The sequence below is a fragment of the Octodon degus genome, unplaced genomic scaffold (genome assembly GCF_000260255.1).
Source record: "Octodon degus isolate 3935 unplaced genomic scaffold, OctDeg1.0 scaffold00046, whole genome shotgun sequence".
NCBI classification, from domain to species: Eukaryota; Metazoa; Chordata; class Mammalia; order Rodentia; family Octodontidae; genus Octodon; species Octodon degus.
Genome location: NW_004524622.1, coordinates 8328232 through 8342751, shown reverse-complemented (window position 1 = coordinate 8342751; position 14520 = coordinate 8328232). Strand labels below are relative to the sequence as shown.

Genomic DNA, 14520 nt, shown 5'->3' with positions numbered 1-14520 from the left:
AAGTGGTCACTGGGAAGATGAGCTGTTGTTTTAAGGGCTTCAGCCATGTTGGATGACCAGCATAGCAATTTAGCAATTCATAGGGCCAGAACCTACCAATAAGAACTGTCACAGTCCCTTTCTTGTCACAGAGACATAATACCTAGCAGCATCCTAAAGGAAGAGTGGTTCATTTTGGCTCAGTTTCAGTCGGTAATTCCCTAGCTCCAAAACAAAAAGAAAGCAGAGGAAGAGCCGGGGATAAGAATAAACCCTTCTAAAAGATAGCCTCTTTAATAAATGGTGCTGGAAAAACTGACTTTCCACATGCAGAACACTAAAAGTAGACCCATGTCTATGAGCATACACTAAAGCCAAAAATCTCCTGAAAGAGAAAGTAGATGGAAATCTTGAAGACAAAGATAGAGACCCGAGTTCATGAACAAAGCATAGATTTGCATGGGAAATACTATGCAAAATTAGTGACTGATATCTCTTATTAAAAAGCTTTTATATATCAAAAGAAATCACTAACAGAGTGAAAAAAAAAAAAACCCCACAAAATGGGAGAGAAATATTAGCCTACTGTCCCACAAAGGATTTATCTAAAACATATAAAGAATTGAAAAAAATCAGGCCCTCCAAAATTCAAAGATATAATCCAGAAATGGGCATCTGAAATGAAAACATCTCAGATGAGAAAATACAAATGACAAATTAATATATGAAATATGTTTAACATCATTGGTTATTTGGGAGATGCAAATTAAAACAATGCTGAGATTCTAGCTCACCCCAGAAAGAATGGCTATCATTAAAAAATCAACCATGGGGCCAGGGAGATGGCTCAGTGGAATAAGCGCTTCCCTGGCAAGCACAAAGGCCTGAGTTCAAACCCTGGTTCCGCAAAAAAAAAATAAATAAAAAAATAAAAAATCAACCAGTAACAAATGGTGGCAGGGGGCCAGGGAGATGGCTCAGTGGAATATGTGCTTCCCTGGCAAGCGCAAGGGCCTGCGTTCAATCCCCGGTTCCACCAAAAAAAAAAAATGGTGGCAGGGCTGTGTGGGGAAAAGGCACCCTTCTCCATTGTTGGTAAGAGTGTAGATTGGTGAATCCGCTGTGGAAATCAGTGTACGGAATTCTCAAAAAACTAGAATTAGAGGTCCTGTTTGACCCACATATTCCCCTTCTGAGTACCTTCCCACAAGGATTAAAATCATATCATAGATATGTATAGATATAGATATCTATGTTTATACCAGCACAATTTGTAATAACTAAATCTTGGGAACAACCCAAATGCTCACTGAATGAGGAATGGATAAAAAAGGTGATCTTTTTATACAGCGGATTATTACTCAGCCATAAGGACATACAAACTTGAGACTTTTAAAGATTAATAGATGTACCTTGAGACCATACTCATCAGTGAAATAAATCAGACTAACATATGTAAACACCATATTGTCTCCCTGGTATGAGAAATAGTAAATAAGGTTCAAAATGTACAGTAAATATTGTGAAATGGGAAGAAATTGTTCAAAAGGAAAGAGGAGCTAGGGTGGGAGAAAGAGGAAAGGAAGAAAGGGACAAGATAGTTATACTAGCAGTTTCTCTTAGTTCATTGAGAAGAAAGGTTTGTGCTAGTACTGTTTGAAGAACTTTTTATGTCCATATCTTGTACTCTGAGAAACTACTTTGAAGATAACAGTACTCAGTGTATTAACTATTCTTATTCTCCTACTTCGTTATGAAATTTTTTTCATTAAAAAAAAAAGAATAAGGAGCCGGGGAGATGGCTCAGTGGAATAAGCATTTCCCTGGCAAGTGCAAGGACCTGAGTTCAATCCCTGGTTCTGCAAAAAAAAAAAAAAAAAAGGATAAACTCAGGTTGTGCACCCAGTGATGTACCTCCAAGTAGGTCCTGGCTTCTAACAGCAACTCAGCTATCCTTCATCTATAATGTACTCACTCTTCAAAAGCCCCACCTCTGAGTACTTGACACTTCTGGGGGAAATTTCTGTCTAAACCATGATGAATGCATTTTGAAAGACTAAAGATGTGCCATGTACTGTAAGAAGTCCTAAAGTTTTCTCACTTTGGGAAAAATGTTTGCTTTAATTTTATATTCTATCTGATAGCTCCCCCACCCCCCATGTGTGTTCCAGGAGCAAGTGTTTGTGTTACTATTTCACATTCTTATAAATGGGGCTTGTTAGAAGGAGGGACAGCAGCATAAGAGGGCAGAATGGGATTTTATACATAACTCCGATGGATTGTTGTTTGCTGATATGCTAACATCAGGACAGAAAGTGAGTTAAGAAATATAAAAATAAGGGTCAGCCAAATAGCTCAGCAGATTAAAGCACCTGCAAGCAGGTGCAAGGGGCCAGGGTTCAATACTGCTGTGCTGGCCCTGGCCCCGGCCCCAGGGCACGCTGAGATGACAATTGAAACTGGGCATGGTGGCGCATGCCTATAATCCCAGCTCTTGGGAGGGCTATAAACAGGTGGATCACTGTGAGTCCGATCTACTAGTGAGACCCTGAACACCCTGTGGACCCTTTCCTAAAATACAGAAAAGAACAAAACAAACAAAAACCCCACTAGGGAAATTTATCTTGATATTTAAACTTTTATAACTCACACATTCTGTATTATTGGGAATTTGAGACATTTCCATGTTATATTGAGTGTTCACTCTGAAGATAGATTAAAGTATATCTTGTAAGGCATCCTTGTACATTTGTGAAATAATCCTGGGGGAAATGATCATATTCTATGTTAATGTTTTCTTTTTTCTGATTTAATAACATTTTTACATTTAAGTAAGATGTAATCTCATATAGTAAAATTTTAGTGGGTTTGTATGTATAAACCAGAAGAAAGAATAATATATTTCTGTTTTAAAATTCTGTACTTCAGCTAGGCATCTTATTTTTCACTTAAGAGTTCGTTTCTAATTTTAGTATTAAACTCCACATTTGATTACAGACCTGCTTCCTTTAGTCTGTATGTTTTAAAAGGTACTACATTGTGGCTCTTTAGAAGATTGATGAATTCATTCAAGTGCTCCCTTTCCTTTTTTACCTCAGAAAAGACTATTTCAGACTCATAACAAATATATAGCAAACTGAAAAGCAGTGCATTTATAGAAAATGGTAATGTACTGCTTGAATTTTAAAAACCTTGGCCAGAATTAATAGGTTTATTTAACAAGTGTTAAATTTTATACTCGAATAGACCATGACTTAATTTTTTTTACAATGGTTACATAACTTTATAAAACAAAGCCTGTTATCAATTTCAAGATTAATGCAGTGTACTGTGCATTTGCATCTATATATTTCTTTTTTATTTAAGTAAAAAAAGTTTAATTGGGGCCGGGGCAGTAGCTCAGTAAAATAAGCACTTCCCTGGCAAGTGCAAGGGCCTGAGTTCAATCCCCAGTTCCACAAAAAAAAACCCAAAAAAAACTTTAATTGTGCAAAGCAGGGTTTTTTTTTTTAATGTTCAGATATAAATAAGAGAAAATGGACTCTGGGATCATTACGGAAGAGTGGAACCTTTATAAAAAGATTAGACCTATATAGAAAGAGTGGGTGTGATTGCAAGAGTGCATTTTTATGTCGCATGTACTTGAGAGAATGAAAGCAACACAAGAAAATATTTTTGAAGAATTATCATTAAAATTAAGCCTTTGAAATAAGAGAATAACTGTAAAGCTTCAAATGAAAATTTATAGCACCAAATTAGTTTATAAGTATTCAGCATTCCTACTATTATATTAAATATATGAAAACATTCCTTTGAAATCAAAACTTTCAGCTATAATCTAATGCTTTCATCCCATGTGATTTTTAAAAAATTTTTTTTAATTTTTATTTAATCGTTAATTTTCTTTTCTTTTCTTTTTTTTTTTGCGGAACCAGAGATTGAACTCAGATCCTTGTGTTTGCCAGGCAAGCGCTTATTCTATTGAGCTATCTCCCCAGCCCTATCCCATGTGATTTTATGACATTTCAAAAGAAAGAGTATCTGTAGCCTAATCTATAATAGTGAATTATTTTGGAAATTTGGCTTGATACACAGATATAAACATTTTCTTGATTCCTTTTAGAATGAGGTTGATGGTTAGTGGTCTGTTGTTCCTGTGATTGGCGTTAAAAGTCTAATTTCACAGCTTGCAGTGTGGTACTATTGGATAAGCATGTCTGTGTTCCACAAACTAAATTTAAAAGTGTCAATCAAGGCCTCACATAGGTTATTTAGAGAACGAGTTTTCTTACTGATTTCACCAAATGTCACCTCATGCTGTCTTTGATTGGCACAGCCTGGCAGGGAGGATGGATGAATCTGTCACCGGCTGGTTAATTGTGTTGCTGGTCTCAGTCTGACATCAGGTCTTTGACTCTTAAATGGCTCAATACAAAACAAATTAGCAAATTGTAGTCATATTTCTCATTCTATATGCTTTAACTTTGTTGAATGCAGTCCATAAATCATATTGACTGACACACAAGTAAATGATGAAAGCTGCTTTTGAGGCATGAATCCAGAAAGCAGCACTGTGAAGGTGCCATGGAAGGATGCATATGGTTGACCCTTTGGGAATTTCCTAGGAGCCAAATGTCTCTTTACCACAATTGTTCTTAGAAGAAAAGCTTTTGAGTAATGCAAAAGGGATCTAATATGTCAGCAGATTCTCTTTTACAAGTTCCTTTGAAATATAAGAAGTTTGTCTAAGGGTTTTCTCTCTAAGCTGTTTTTCAGCAAAATGTTAGAGCAGGGTTTTAAAAAAAAGTTACCTTTAAAAGTATAGCAGGTGTTTTTACTTATTTATTGAACCTTGCATTGTTAAAGTGAAAGAATGTGTTTAAAAAAATCTTACTAGTTGCAATAAATTTTTGAGATGAGTACAGGAGTAATTTCTAGATACAGTGTATTTAAAATGTATTGAACAGACATTGTTTTCTTAATTATTTTTGCTTTGTTATATTAAAGTTTCTTTAAATAGAAAGGGCTAATTTTTAAAGATAATTGTATAAATACTTAGATTCTTTTTGTTTTAGAAAATGATACTGAAAATACCAACAGTAGCAAGAATAGTGTTCAAAAGGGATTTTTTGATTATACCTAAATGTGCTAAGGGCTTTAGGTATCAGAAATATTTTGGAAATATATGCCCAAGTTTAAACTAAAATGTGTTTGTTTCATTATATCAAGATGATAATTCTAAAATGACATTTCCAATAAGCTCAAGCCTATTACATTGTAATTAAACAACATGCCATTGATTTCTCCTTTTTCTGCTTTAACCACCCCCCTCATTCATATTGATATTATTCTGTTTGAGGAATGGAACTGCCTGTCTCCTAAACTAATTCCTGTAGGGCTTAGAGGATCTTGAAGCATGCTGGGTTTTTCATTGTTTGTTACATTGTTTTTGGCAGTTCATCAGTATCTGTCACATTTATTGTTGGCATCCGCTTTTGTCTCTAAAGTTTTTGATTGGAAAATTGATGTTCCATTTTAGCTATTGAGTTTTCCATTGTGCATAGTATGTAAATGCTGAAAGAGTAATTCATAAAAGTTGCTTTGTCGTCTAATTTTTAATGTGTAATTTAAAGAACAAATATTTTACTAAACATCATGAAAATGTTTGTATTTTTATTACCTTTTACGTCAACACTACATAAATATTTTTGTACTAGTATATTGTAGTGCTATGTTGAAAGATATTTTTCATGATTTTGTAGCTTTATTGGCCTCTGTGTTGAGTACAGAGAATATCAGTCATCACCCAATCACATAATTGTCAGTCAATACCCATTCTAGAAGCAGTATTTTGCTGGAAAATTTTGCCTAAAAGATTATTTATCATATTTTAAAGTTCCACTTGAAATGCAAAACCTGTTTAAGGAAACAATTTATAGCCAGACACTGTGGTGCATATCTGTTATAGCTACTCAGTCGTCAATACAGAAAAGGATTCTCAGTTCAAGGCCAGCATTTATTAAACCATGTTTCAAAATAAAAATAAAAAGTATTTCGGCTGTAGCTCAGCCATAGAGTGCTTGTGTAGCATCTATGAAGCCTTGGGTTTAATGTTCAGCCGTAGAGCCTAAATAAATATTTAAGGAATTGCTGTTTTTAAGGAGCCATTTCAATTAAGGGTAATAGTGAAAAAATGAAATTTCATGTAGAGTTTTAGGTGCTTATTATAGTAGGAAATATTTTTTTTTAATTTGTTGTAATTGGGGGCCTGCTCATTAGCTCAGTTCTTTAAGTGCCTGCTTATGTAAAGCAGTCAGGTTCAGAATTCTGTGGTTTGATCCCCAGATCCTCATGCCTTGCCAGACCTGCCCTTAAGGCATCTGAGGGGCCAAAAAAAATCCTTTTAAATATGTTGTAATCATAGTGAAAGAAAACCACAGTAATTTTTAGTGTACATGACTATATATTTCTAAATTACCAGGTGAATTTAAAACAATTTCTAAGGGCCTGCGAGATACCTCAGTGGAATAAGGGCCTGCTTTGGGAAGCTCAGGGACCAAGATTTCATCCCTAGTCGGCATGCCTTGCAGGCCCTGCTCCCAGGGAGAGCTGAACCCCTGATGGAATCTGGGCATGGTGGCATATGCCTGTAATCCCAGCTCTGGTGAGGCTGAAAATGGGAGGATCACTATGAGAGCTGCAGAGTCAGAGCTGTGCAGTGAGACCCTGTACCAAATATGTAAAATGAAAAAAAAAAAAGAAAAAGCTTAATTTCTAAAATGACAGATCTGTGGGTGAAATTAATGCCTTACTAGTATCAGGCCTTTTTTTCCATCAGTAATTGAAGCTATGCCATAAGCTAATAACTTGGAGCAGAAGACTTAAGACTTAAGGGGCCAGTACAGCGGGCTGGGGAATTGAACCACTAGCCTCTGCACATGCTTGCAGGCGCTTTAATCTGCTGAGCTATTTGGCTAGCCCTTGATTTTCTTGATTCTGTCTTGATTTGATGTGTGAAGGAGAGCTTAAAAAGAATTGTATGGATTAAATGTTTTATCACTATGACAGTGATTTTATGTTGTGTATGTCATTTTAATATGCAATTAAAATTATCTGAAATAAGCTGGGTGTGGTGATGCACACCAATAATTTCAGCACTCAGGAAGCTGAAGCAGGAGAATTGTGAGTTTGAGACCAACTTTAGCTACAGAATGAATTGAAGGTCAGCCTGAACTGCATAGTGAAACCTTGTCTCAAAAAGACCAAAAAAAAAAAATCTCAAAAGATCTGAAAGTAATGATTTTTGAACTTGTATTTTCATTTTGATTTTCACAGTTAAATTTTTAACATATCCTGAGGAAAGTGAGAGAACTAGTACTATTGATTTTAATGTCTGTAATATAAAGGCATAGGCATTCTGAACACAAAAATAAAAGCCAGTGGTCATGACTGTATCAACAAAAAGAATGCTAGGTAAATAATTTTTTGTGGTATTTTATGTGTCTGTGTTTATTTGTTTTTTGGTTTGTTTGGCTATTTTAAACAGGGGAAAGTTGCTCAAACAGCTTGCATGTCGGCCTGCCAGCATCTGTCAACATCCTTAATGCAGATGCTACTGGACAGTGAGTTAAAACAAATAAGCATGGGAGCTGTTCAGCAATTTAACTTAGACGTCATACAGTGTGAATGTAAGTACCATATTGGTTAACTCTCTAAGACTCTAGACATTTCTAGTAGTCTATATTTATAAAGGAGAAAATTGTGTATAATAGGACAGTTTGAAAAGGAGGGAAACATAATAACTCAACTTTTGGCAACTTTAGTAGTAACTTCTTTAGAGGAAGAAAAAAATAGTGTCACATTCTAGGCCTCTAAAGAGAGGCACTGAAGTATTAATCCAAATTGCGATAATGAAAAGGATTGTTTATTTTGCCTCTGTTTCTTTCTGTGGTCACTCTTGCCTTCTTGCTAGGACTCTGAATGCTTGTTGTAAATGGATGAAATGATCTCAAGATTGTCATTCTTATTTTTGCTATAAGTAAGATGTTTAGATAGCTGATAGAAAAATAACCTTAAAACCTACATACCAAATGAAGCTTCTGAATTTTGTTTCCCTTTTCCGAGATTTGTCAAACCTTTATATTCGCCATTTTTTGCTTTGTTTTGTTTAGGTAACAAGGTTTTTCATAATATGTTGACATTAGCTAATTAGCTTCAAGACAGGATGTGTCACTTGTATGTTATTGGCCTTATGTAATTCTGCATGAGTTTTACCACCTCTGAAATTATAACACAGGAAATTAAAAAATGCGTATATAACACAAGACATGAATGGCCATGAGCAATTTTCAAGCAGCTTTCAAATGAATGATACCCCAATTAAATGATGAAAATCTTTGGTTGATTATATTGAATTAGACACTTCCAGTGGCAAATTGAAAATCAGTGGGACACAGAAAAATTATAAAATATCTGTAGGGAGGATAAATTTGCAACAATATATTCTTTATAAAAGATCTTAATAAAATACCAAGAGCCTATTATGCAAGTATGATAGCTTTTCCCCCAACAAATATCAAGTATTTGTGTGTCCATTGTATATGTGTTCTGCTAGGAAAACAACATAATTTTCTTTTCCTAGAAAGTGTTTCTAATTTTCTATAACTTGAAAAATAAAACTATCATATACAAAGTATGTTTGTTTTCAGAAATATGTCAGAAAGCCTGTCTGTCTTTTCGCTCCATTACACCGTTGTCTCCCTCCTTCCTTCCCTCTCGCCCTCCTTGTTCCTTCCCCTTCTCTTTGTAGTTCTTTTCAGAGATAGGCTCTCACTGTATATTTCAGTCAGGCTTTGAGCCTACTATGTAGTCCTGGTTCAAAGCCAGCCATGAGTTTGAGAATTGCATCAAACTCACGGCAATTCTTCTGCCTTAGCCTCCTAAGTGCTGGGATTATAGATGTGTGCCACCATGCCCAGCCCCACTCTCTTTTTGTAAGTTTCTAATCTCATTGTTAATTTCATTTTGAAAATAATGTGGAAACTGATTTCCTCTTCCTCTCCCTCCCCTCCTGTGCAATTTTCTCCTTTCCCCTCTTATCTCCTTCTCTTCACTTCCCTCCCCTTTTTCTTTGCTTTTCTTCACTTCCCCTTATTTTTTACTAAGCATGCATTCACCACTGATCTACACCCTAGCTGAAACAGGTTTCTTAAAATTTTTGAAAAGTTGTCTTACATGATCATTCTAGTCTACAATCATTACATAAATATTTTAAACAGACATCATTTGAGGCATTTTGAATTATTACATCTTTATTGTGACTTCAAAATACTAAGATAGGTTGTGCTTTTTTCTGGCATTTGGTTGTGTCTTCTCATTTAGACTATTGCTCCATGATGGAAATTGCTGTTTGGTTAGGAAGCTTCAATACCTAAATCTCTCTGTCCTGTCCACAAAGAAGTACCCTTGCTATACTGAGAGAAAGTCACATATATCCCATGTGTGACTTAGCCTCATGTTTATTTCAGTACTTTTATAATATTAAACATTTTCCTTTCCAATAAAAGCCTTGTTACTTCAGACAAATGTAGTATAAATATTGAAGAGACTTCCACAAAGAGACTGTCATACTGTTTCTGGTGCAGCCCCCCTAACTCATGGCTTTCAGTGACTGATGTATAAAATCATTTAAAAACGAAATTTAGCTTTCTCTAATGAATATATTGAGAATTTAAGAAATGAGTTTTATCCTATTTTAAGCATTTTTGGATGTTTTTAAATCTGGAAGTTTTAAAATACAAAGTTTATTTTCAAGTATATTTGCTTTTTGCATACTGAGGGAGGGACAGGAAAAGAAAGGGGATGAGAAAAGAAATTTAGCTGGGTAAAAGCAAATTTAGAATGCACAATAAATTTGGGGTAAGAGGAGGTCTGAATACCTTGGGAGTTAGCTAAGATACAGAAGAGAAGATAGATAGTTCAAATGAAGAATCCTAGGAGTTGAACGGATATTGAGTTTCACCCTCACCTGCTAAACACACACCTCCCCCATGAATGTGAACATACACATGGACAGACCTTTCCACCTGAATCCTCTCTTAAGCAACTTTGTCATGTAGTTGTCTAGTGGGTCTTTCAACAACCAATTGGAAGATAAATAGCTTTTCATAAAATGTATTTCCTTATGATATATGTCTCTATCAATAGGTTACATTAAGCTGAAACTATTTTCTCTACAAAATAAACATGAGGCTAAGTCACATATGGGATATATGTGACTTTCTCTCAGTATAGCAAGGGTACTTCTTTGTGGACAGGACAGAGAGATTTAGATATTGAAGCTTCCTAACCAAACAGCAATTTCCATCATGGAGCAATAAGTCTAAATGAGAAGACACAACCAAATGCCAGAAAAAAGCACAACCTATCTTAGTATTTTGAAGCCACAATAAAGATGTAATTTTGTAATTTCTCTACAAAATTCTTTCACAGACCTACTTCTACTTTTAGAGCTAGAGTTGCCACTAGTTTATTGTGTCTTTTTTGTTTGGTTTTTCAAATTCAAAAAGGTATCTTCACCAAAAAGAAAAACCTTGGAGCTATCTCCTTTATGTAATGAGAGAAAATTTCCATTTTTCCACCTGGTCTCAACCCTTGCCAAGGAAATGTAGGTGAAATGTAAACTGAATTTCAGCTTTCCCTTCCCTCTTTTCATCTAGGGACTTGTATATATGAAGCAGCGTTACAACTATATGTGGCATTATTTTTTGGTCATATAGAAAAATAGTCCAATTATATAAAACTGCTCTTGTATCCCCTCTGAATTTTCTGAAGACAAGATGACTCCTTTTACTGTTAAGTGTTCTCATGTGATTGGTGGCTTTTTGAACAAACTTATTTTTTTTCTGTTTAATTTCAATGTCCCATATTAGGTGTAAGGGAGCCTATTATGACCATTTTGTGTTTGTTCGCTATGACCTTTTTCATGGCCAGAGTACATAAATCAAGGCTAGGGCCAGCCAAATAGCTCAGGAGGGGATTAAAGCATCTGCAAGCAGGGGTGAGGCAAGTGGTTCCATCCCTGGGCCTGCAGTGCTGGCCCCACCCCCAGGGCACACTCAGAGGATTGAGACTGGGTGATTGAGAATGGGTGTGGTGGTGTACACCAGCAATCCCAGCACTTAGGAGGCTGTAAACAGGAAAATCACCACGAGCCCAATCTAGTAGTAAGACCCTGAACACTCTGCAGACCCTTCCCTAAAACACAGGAAAAAAAAAAAAAAATCAAGGCTACATAGTGTTCTAAATTCTTTTTCTTTCGTATTTTTTGTGATTGCTCTTCTCCTTATCCGATATTTATATGGTTGACTTTTATTTTAGGATTTTAAGATTATCACCAATATGTTGTTTTTAAGATTTGTCCTAAAATTAGCCCATTGAGACCTTTTTTTAAGTTGATGCAATATTTTTTGTTTTTGTTTGGTTTTTTTTTTTTTTTTTTTTTTTTTTTTACGGAACCGGGGATTGAACTCAGCCCCTTGCGCTTGCCAAGGAAGCGCTTATTCCACTGAGCCATCTCCCCAGCCCCTAGTTGATGCAATGTTTAGACCTTTATTTTGAAAAAAGTTTTGGTGTTTTAATAAAATAAACAAAATAAATATATAAAAGCAGTTAATGAATCAAAATACGAAATGTCTCCAAAGTCAGAAATAGTGGCAAGAATGATCGTGTTGCAGTTGCCAGAAAAATTGAAAATAGCTTACAAATTGCTACACTGAGTGGATATGAAAAACAATTTTAGCAGTGTCTTTATAATAGTGCCTGAAATAAATAAAATCAGTTTTACTTATTCCTTAGGAATGTGGAGATATATCGGTCTCATAGCGGTATCTTGTTTTTCGGCCTCCTAAGCACTGGGATTACAGGCTACCATGTCCGGTCTCAGTTGCAGTCTCAGAGCACTCTGGGGGTGGGGCCGGAACCCTGGTCCTTGCGTCTGCGTAAGCAGGCTACTTTTTATTTTATTTTATTTTTACTCTATATTTTTGAAGATTTAAATATAAATCTATCTTGTAATGTAGAATATTCCCTCTAGAGTATTAATTTCTAGCCCTTCATCTAAAAGTAATTGCCAAAATTTAAGATAATCATTGAATTCTACTTGGCAGTGGTTCGTTTTCTCATTCCAATAGGAATTTAAATGTAACATTTTTCACAATGGTAACTTTTGTTTTACCATCTTGAAGTCTTTCACAGGCTTTGTGAAAAACCATCATTAAAAAATTGTATTGAGAACAAACTTTTCTTCACTGTGTCTATGTGTTTCTTGAGCCCTAAATTCCTCCATGTACTTAAGCAAAATCTTTTGATATTTTTGTGCTTTAAGTTTTTCCTGAACAGTCACATTTTTTGTCTCTTCAGACAGCTTCATTCTTGTTCAAATGTTCACAAGTTTCTAACATGTATAGATTTGTGTTTATGCTTTTATATATATTGAACAAGTCCAATGGCAGAATATTGAACAAAACTGTTTTTAAGCCTAAAATACAATACATTTTAGTCATCTTCAAAAACATGGGCTCTAGATTTTCAGCAATAATATCATCTAGGAATTTGTTTAAAATGAAGATTTTTAGGTGCCTACCTTCTATGGGTAAAGACTCAGTAATTTATTTGAATGGCTCTTCCAGGCCATTCAGATGCAGGATAAAATTTGAGAACCATTGCATTGCATAGACCTCTACATTGCGTTGACTTAGATCCATTATTCAGAATACTCCGTTTCTTAACCACAGTTTTGTAACCAGTTAGTAGTTCTCTAGTTGCATCAAATTCGTGGTTTAGTTTTTATTCAATAAACATCCTTGTTGGATGCCTTGCTAGCATATATAGCTAGTAACACTCATTGAATTTTCCTCATTTGCCAATCATATTACTCATTCAAAGCAGAAATGACCCTATTCTAATTCTTTATAAAACCCCTGAAACTCTTATATAATATATGGCTAATTCTTGTTTGTGGGATGCTGGAAAGAGATCCAGAAATCCAAGCAAAACAAGATAGGGTCAGGATTTTATTAGAGACCATGAACCATTAAAAATCCTGGACAAATAAGGAAAAACAAAAAAATTAAGCAATAGGAGGTGAGTTCAGGTATGAAATGTAAGTATCAAGAATGGCCTTTCAACTGTCTCATTGCTATCTGTTTATCAATAAAATTATGGAAAAAAAAAGAATGGCCTTTCATTGAATTAGACTTTTTTGTTTCATAGTCTATTGGAGAGGAGATAACATATTAAATAATTATAGCAAACGCTTTGTGTGTGTGTGTTTTGGAGTTCAAATTCAAGCTTCACTCATTCTAGGAAGTGCTTTTCCACTGAGCTGCATCCATAGCCCACAAATTCTTAGGTACAAATTATAGATAAAGAGGGAGCAATTTTTTGTTTATTTTGAGACAGGATCTCATTATGTAGTTCAAGCTGGCCTTGAACTTACAGCAGTCCTCCTCCCTCTGCCCTCAGAGTGCTGGGATTCTGGACCTGTCCCACCATGTCTGGTTTTTCTTTTTTGCTTAATCAGAAAGCAAAATGTTTATTTTCCTGTCATTTTTAACTTGTGAAGATATTTATACATGTGTCTTATACTTTAAATTGTCAGTTTACAGGTAAAAAGAAATAGCACAGTTAGAGGAAATGGGGGAGATGGGAAGTTAGAAATAATTCATTTGCCTTAATTTACACCTTTTTAGTTTTTTATTTTTCTAACGATGAAGAAGTAGCACTGGTACATCTATGTGTTTACTTACTTTTTTAAAATAGCATGTTGGAGCTTTTCTCCCTGGTGTTCTTTGTGATAAATGACACTCATTTGGGAGGTAAACTGGCATGAGCTAAAATTTTAAGTCTGTAATTATGGAACAGATAGATAGATAGATATAGATATATAGATATAGGTATAGATATAGATATATATTAAGTTAATTGGCTTACAGGAACATTCATTTATTCAGATTTTATACACTGGGAAATCAAAAGCAAATCAGACTTCAAAAATTTCAGTCTTTTGGAGAGGAGACAATGTATTAAATAATTTTAGCAAACTCTTTCATGTGTGTGTTGGAGATCAAACCCAGGGCCTCACACATACTACCACTGAGCTGCATTCGCAGCCTCTAGATTCTTAGGTACAAATTCTATATAAAGAGGGAGTGATTCAATCTATATCCTGTAGGATTGAGAAGTTTGAAAAAAATTGTAAGTGAAATTTGAGCTGGGTCTTAAAAGGATGAATAAATTTCATCAGACACAGGGAAGAGCCTTCTGAGAAAATGGTGTAGGCAGAAACAATGTGATAATATGCCCAGGGAATCTTCAAGCTGTCTTGTATAGCTACACTACCACATGTCTGATTTAAGTATTAAAAGGTATGGTTAAGAAAAGTTAGACTTTTGCTGGGGCTGGTGAGATGGCTCAGTGGTCTAAAGCACCTACTTAGAACAAGCTTAGCAAAGCACAGGGACCGCGGTTCAATCCCCCAGC

The 14520-nt window shown here is 35.2% G+C and overlaps 1 protein-coding gene across 2 annotated transcripts in view; it reads left to right on the top strand.

Annotated features, from left to right (window-relative positions):
- Nucleotides 1-14520, top strand: part of Exoc6 (exocyst complex component 6) — a 246711-nt gene that overhangs the window by 156943 nt on the left and 75248 nt on the right. For both annotated transcript variants that reach the window (XM_023716247.1, XM_004632054.2), the window contains exon 19: nucleotides 7526-7667. In XM_023716247.1, the coding sequence (XP_023572015.1) occupies nucleotides 7526-7667 (142 nt within the window). The remainder of the gene's footprint in view (nucleotides 1-7525; nucleotides 7668-14520) is intronic.